The sequence below is a fragment of the Dysidea avara genome, chromosome 2 (genome assembly GCF_963678975.1).
Source record: "Dysidea avara chromosome 2, odDysAvar1.4, whole genome shotgun sequence".
Classification (NCBI taxonomy): Eukaryota; Metazoa; Porifera; class Demospongiae; order Dictyoceratida; family Dysideidae; genus Dysidea; species Dysidea avara.
This window is the reverse complement of record NC_089273.1, coordinates 6,171,733-6,177,613: the sequence shown is the minus strand read 5'-3', so window position 1 is coordinate 6,177,613 and position 5,881 is coordinate 6,171,733. Positions and strand designations below refer to the sequence as shown.

General features: G+C 35.8%; 1 protein-coding gene across 1 annotated transcript; it reads left to right on the top strand.

Moving 5' to 3' along the window:
• Window positions 1-909: 909 nt before the first annotated feature.
• Window positions 910-4,595, top strand: LOC136242756 (disintegrin and metalloproteinase domain-containing protein 8-like). The gene is made up of 15 exons (XM_066034219.1): window positions 910-1,025; window positions 1,377-1,435; window positions 1,592-1,665; window positions 1,722-1,785; window positions 1,839-1,924; window positions 2,936-3,008; window positions 3,059-3,098; window positions 3,157-3,203; window positions 3,253-3,312; window positions 3,362-3,433; window positions 3,484-3,656; window positions 3,703-3,884; window positions 3,934-3,991; window positions 4,068-4,170; window positions 4,423-4,595. Exons 1-15 carry the CDS (start codon window positions 923-925, stop codon window positions 4,462-4,464), a joined length of 1,236 nt encoding a protein of 411 aa, XP_065890291.1. The 5' UTR covers window positions 910-922; the 3' UTR covers window positions 4,465-4,595.
• The last annotated feature ends 1,286 nt before the right edge of the window (window positions 4,596-5,881 follow it).

Genomic DNA, 5,881 nt, shown 5'->3' with positions numbered 1-5,881 from the left:
ATTCACTAACACCAGAACAAATTCAACAATCACTTCCAAATTTTAAGTACCAATTGAACTATTGATCTTATGCCTGTAATCCCACTCCCATAGTCAATCACATTGTAATGTAATAAATACACTGCATGTTATACATGTGCATAAATCCTCAAACTGAGGCTGCACATCACTGTGAAAAAGAGGGATATACGATGGTATCTCCAGTGGCTTATTGAATACAAAAAAGCTTGGTATAACCTGTATTATACTAAGAATCTCACGTAAGGCTTTAGTTAATGTGTTAAAATACTAAAGTCATATATTTGATGGTATAGTGTGGGCATTATATTAGATATAAGCTATTTCAGGTAATGTGGTAAATAAACTGAAACCAAATATGCAATAGTATAGTACGGATTATACTAAAGTATAAGATGAGTATAATACAGGATTTATATTAAGGCTTATTTGTATTCAATAAGCCACTGGAAATACCAACTTATATCCCACCTTTTTCACAGTGCATAATGAAATGAAGTAAAAATTAAGGATTTTAAATTTAAACTTGGGAACATACTCACTTTAGAATTACATACGTAAAACCAATACACTACTAGTGCAAGTCTCAGTAACTTAGATAAACGATAGGAGTGTAATTCAGTTGCAAATTGGTGGTCAATCCAGCACAAGTCTTTTACTATATGCTGTGTACAAGGCTGACATTGAGACATTCCAAAAATAGCACTTAAAATATACCAAGAGACTTCTGTGGGAGTCTTTTTCCTAGTAAATAAGACTAATTCTCATGAGTGATATCAATATTTAAGTGCTATTCCCGAAATTTCTCTATTGTACACAGCTTTAGTATGGCTGCAATTGTACATATATAGCTAGCTGGTTGGCAGAACAGTAGCAGTGTACAGTTACCTAGTTGTCTTGAGTGATGTTTGGTTTGCTCCTCATAGCGCTCCTGGCTATTAGTGGTTCATCAGCTCTTGCTGTTAATCCTGATGTAATGATATTGCGTGACTTGGAGGGTTCTAAAGGTGAGGGAATCTTGTAGCTTGTTTGAATATGTGCAAGTGTTCACCTGTAGTTGGCTGCTACTACTGGTGCAGCTGTTAATGCTATTTCCTGCAGCTGGTGCATGCTTATAGTAACTGATTTGACCTGATAATGTTCCCATTAATGCTACTTATTAATAATGACTGTAATGCTTTTGCGGCTTTCCTGTGTGATACTACTTTGCTGTTTGCTTCTTTGCTGTATCTAGTGCCCTGGTAGTTGCCTCTTTGTGTGCATATGAATACCTAACAGTATTTGAAAGTATTAATTTATGTACCTATTGCAAATCATATAATAGGTGCAGCAGTGCATGTGTATTTTTTGCATTTCAGTTTATGATTATGAGAAAGTGCAGCCAACAGTTATTCTGCAGTCTGAGGAAACTACTGATGTGAGTCAATCATGCACCAACTGTGCGCTTTTAAGCCTGGCTTTTCTCAAGGTCACACCCTGTTTTCATAACCTAGCAGTTTTTGCAGGGATATAATACATATATAAGTATAAGTGTCTTTGTTGGTGGTTGCAGAAAGCATGTATCACTGTATAGGCAAACCCACATGAATTATGGATCCGGATAAATACTTCGCTTCTAACTTTTGAATTACATTTGATGATGAACAGGTTATACAATGAATACATTAATGTGCATACAAACTATTGAATATTCTTTTCTAAAGGGACTTGTTATCTCCAGACTACACTCAAACATACATAGAAAATGGCAAGATTGTGTACAGAAAGGTAATGGCAATCAATGAAACGACACTGTAGCTACTAACATCATGTACAAATAGGAGAATTATGAGAACTGCTACTATCAAGGAAGTGTGGTTGGGTTTCCTCACTGGTCTGCTGCTTTGAGCACTTGTGATGGATTGAGGTACAGTATGTATATGAAATCGTGTAGACTGATCGGTGGTCGCATATTGGTTATGTGATTGCTTAAGGCATAGTAAAGCTAGGGTGGGCTCTGTTCCAGGTGGTTGCAAAGCTAGGTACAATAGTGAGCAAAGCACACTAAAGCATGGCATGTTCTTTCTAGGGGGTCTGCCACAGGTAATTTTACATGTGGAAATTCACTGCTCTTAGACTATTACAACAACTGACTGTTCTATTAGAGTAGCATCCACCATGATAAAAGAGATAAAAAGCACCTTACAGGACCAATTAACACAGGGATAGCAAGTTACACAAAAATTCATATGAATGAGCACAAAAGAACGTTAACAGCTCACTCCAATAAGGCAAGGCTATGCAAGTACATTTTCTGGCTTCTTGTATGATTTTGCTAGGGTGCCTCAACTCAGGTAGTGGAATTCTAGGTTCTGTCAGGTGCAGAAATTAGTGATATGGAATTTCAGGAAGCTTCTGGGATCATTCAGATAGCGCTGGTACCACTATATTGAAAATGCTGTTGATGGCAGCATTTGCATTATGCACAAGGAGTTAAAACTGTTTCTTTTATATGTGAAATATCCAAATAAATAGTGGCCTTGTATAATATATAGTGGCCATTATTTAATTTTGGATTATTTGCTAACTAAGCAAACCAATGCATTTTCATGGTGTGGAATTGGTTACCTAAATCTAACCATCAAGTCTTCAGTGTAGTTGAAATTGATGCTTTCTTTGTACTGTTGTTAAACTTAATTGCATAATTTCTTATTAAAAATGGACTATAAAATTAACAGCTACATCTTTGTAAGCATCATAATTGTGTATAATTTATATATGTTTAAGTTCCGTAATACATATAGTTGCTACACTAATAATAAAATTATTAAATAAACTGCATGTATGCAAAATTATAGTGTCCACCATGCACCTATTTATTTATTGTAGACTTGTATGATCGTTCAGTAGTATAACATACTTTTATTATATACTTTAGGGGTGCCTTTGGTGACTTTAGTAACATCAGATGCTTGTACCATATTGATCCTATTGAAAGTATCAGTGATGAGGTGAGAAATAAACTAACAATGTTTACTTCACTACACCTGCATGGTTACAGATACAACAAGCTCATATTGTTTATAGAAATGGATCATGCGGTGGGTGGTTATATGAAGGAACCATCGATGTTTACTATAATGTATATACCATGTATAGGTCATGAACATGTCCATAAAGACATTCCTCACAATTTCACTACAAAAGTGAGTGTCATGCATTGATGTTTGTTAGTACTACATGGATTGTATGCAGTTGAATGTTCCAAGTGATACACGTATAGTGGACCTTGTGATGATCAGTGACTATTACCAAGTGAGCAATTGGTCACGTGTATAGTACATGCATCAATTCTCTTATGCAGTACATTGCTCTAGGCAGGTCTCTCACAAACGACAAAATTTATACTACAGGGATAGTTAACATTGTTAATATGGTTTGTGATATAACTAACTGCTGCATATTATTTAGTGCATCATTATACAGATTTATGCCAAAGTCAACATACGTATAACAATTACAGGCTCAAATTCATTAACTGATAGAGATGATATTTCAATAGGTAGTACTATTCTTACCTATCTTTATCATCTTGCATCTTATGATAAACAACATCTGATACCATTGTATCCCCATCGTGATGCTACCATGATGCTGAGGTTATACATCATTGTATGCTTCTTGGCGTTACAGATATATTTTCAGTGCTGTTGATTTTGGGGGTTCATTAGGGATTGCATTTCGTGGTTCCGCGTGCAGCAACAACCAGGCACCAGTTGGTCTGACAGGGACGAAATCGTGGACGAAATCGCACACTAAAGCTGATGTGGCTTCTACAGTTGCCCATGAACTGGGTCACATTTTAGGTTTAAGGCATACTGATGGGCGTAAGTTGTTTACATTTAGCATGTTGCAAGGATGAGAGTGTGTTTATAGGATCAAATTGTAAATGCTCCTCGCCAAATGGCAAATGCTTAATGGACGCTACTGATCTGTAAGTTGAAAGTCACATTGCGCACTAATCTTTGTTTTGCATTATTATCATGTGAATTTTTCCATCCAATCTAAAGGTCTCCACTGTCATCTGCTTGGTCCAGTTGCAGTATCAGTGACCTCAAGATGGCTTATAATGATAGATTAGACAAGTGTTTGGCCAAAGTATCATCAACTGTGGTGAGCAATCATATACTTGTTGTGACATAGTCTGGAAAGATTTTGAGTGTGCATGTGTGTGTGTGTGTGTGTGTGTGTGTGTGTGCGTGTGTGTGTGGGTTGGTTGTGATATTGTTAGTGAGTGCATGCATGCATATGTGCGTGACTTATTTTAGCTACCTAGTACCTATACAGTACAGCATGCACACTGCAAGGTGTACCATCCAATCACTAATCATCTACTTATCTTGCTTGTCTATTATTTTTTTACAGGAGACTACCCACCTCATTAGCGATGAGAGGATGGAGAAATGATCTCGAAGAACTATCAGTGCACCCCAATTAGAGTAGATATAACTGTAGTTTCTTCAGTTTTCATAGGACCGACTTCATATTTTGTTGCATTGTGTATATTAATAATCATTTGTAGCTATTGGGGAACAGCAACAGAGAAAATTTTATCTACTGGTTAAAATGACATTTATTACAATAATATGCATGTGTAGTGACTAGTGTTATTTTCAAACAAGCCACAAAACTTAGTGCATGGAAGCTTTGTATATACACCTCTGAATCTAATTAATAGTAATTATATACATTCCATGCACACATGCTACAGTACAACACACATGCTTAAATCATTCCTAATACTATGTATCACACCACAGCTATACACTGCATAGTGCAGAATGCAGCCTTTATTCTTTATCACTGCATGTATTTTTGAATGCATCAAGTAAAAATCTGGATTCATTCCCACCCACGGCCAATAATTTTTCTCTTTTATTAATAGCTAATATCACTACATAAGGCATTAGTATTAAGTTTTGATGCAATTTTAATGTAATAATTGATGGCATCAAGTAAAATTTTAGCTGCATACACATTTTTATTGAAATTCTTTATCAAAATACAGTCAAATAGCAACAACTTTAATATGCTATAGTGAAATAAAGTCAGATTTGCTACATCATTTAAGGCAAGATGCCATTTAGTTTTTGCAACCATTCCAAAAGTATGAATATGTAAAAACAACGTATGAAAGTCGAGATAATTAAGGACAAATTAACTTCAAGAACTTGATCTTGGGACTTCTAAAACCATAGGCGATTCTAAGGGGGGGCCAGGGGGGCCAAAGCCCCCCCCCCCCCTGTTAAAAAATAACTTTTAAAAAATCTTGGGGAAAAGTTGCTGTATAGATTGGCATTGTTGTTTTTAGCATTTTTCATGTTTTTAGAACAAATTTTAGGCTGTTTTCAAGCCTTTAAATTGCAAAAATCCTGCAGCTTCTGGGGGTTGCACCCCCAGACCCCCCTGAAAATTCTATTTTATACTATAGCCAAACAACAATAGTTATGCTGTTCCCTACTGGGCCCCTCCTGTAGGTCAGGTCTAGAATCGACACTGTCTAAAACATGTTTTATTTCTGAAATTTACTTGATGTGTTCACATTTGTGACTGCATAGAGTAAAAATGGAAACCTATGCACACTTTGAATATGTTTAGATGTTAAATCCTGTATGCTACATGTGTATTTATAAAAGCTTAATTGCGCTTTTTAATATTATAAAGTTATTTTCAATCCTTTGTCATGAAACTAGTGTTCATTGTGTATCCTAGCTATATCGGTTGTATCAGTGATTAAAATCAGTTTTTCTATATGCAGTCACATTTGCCATTTCACAATGTAAACAACTATACTGCTAATTTCAGGTGATAGCCCCATACATTG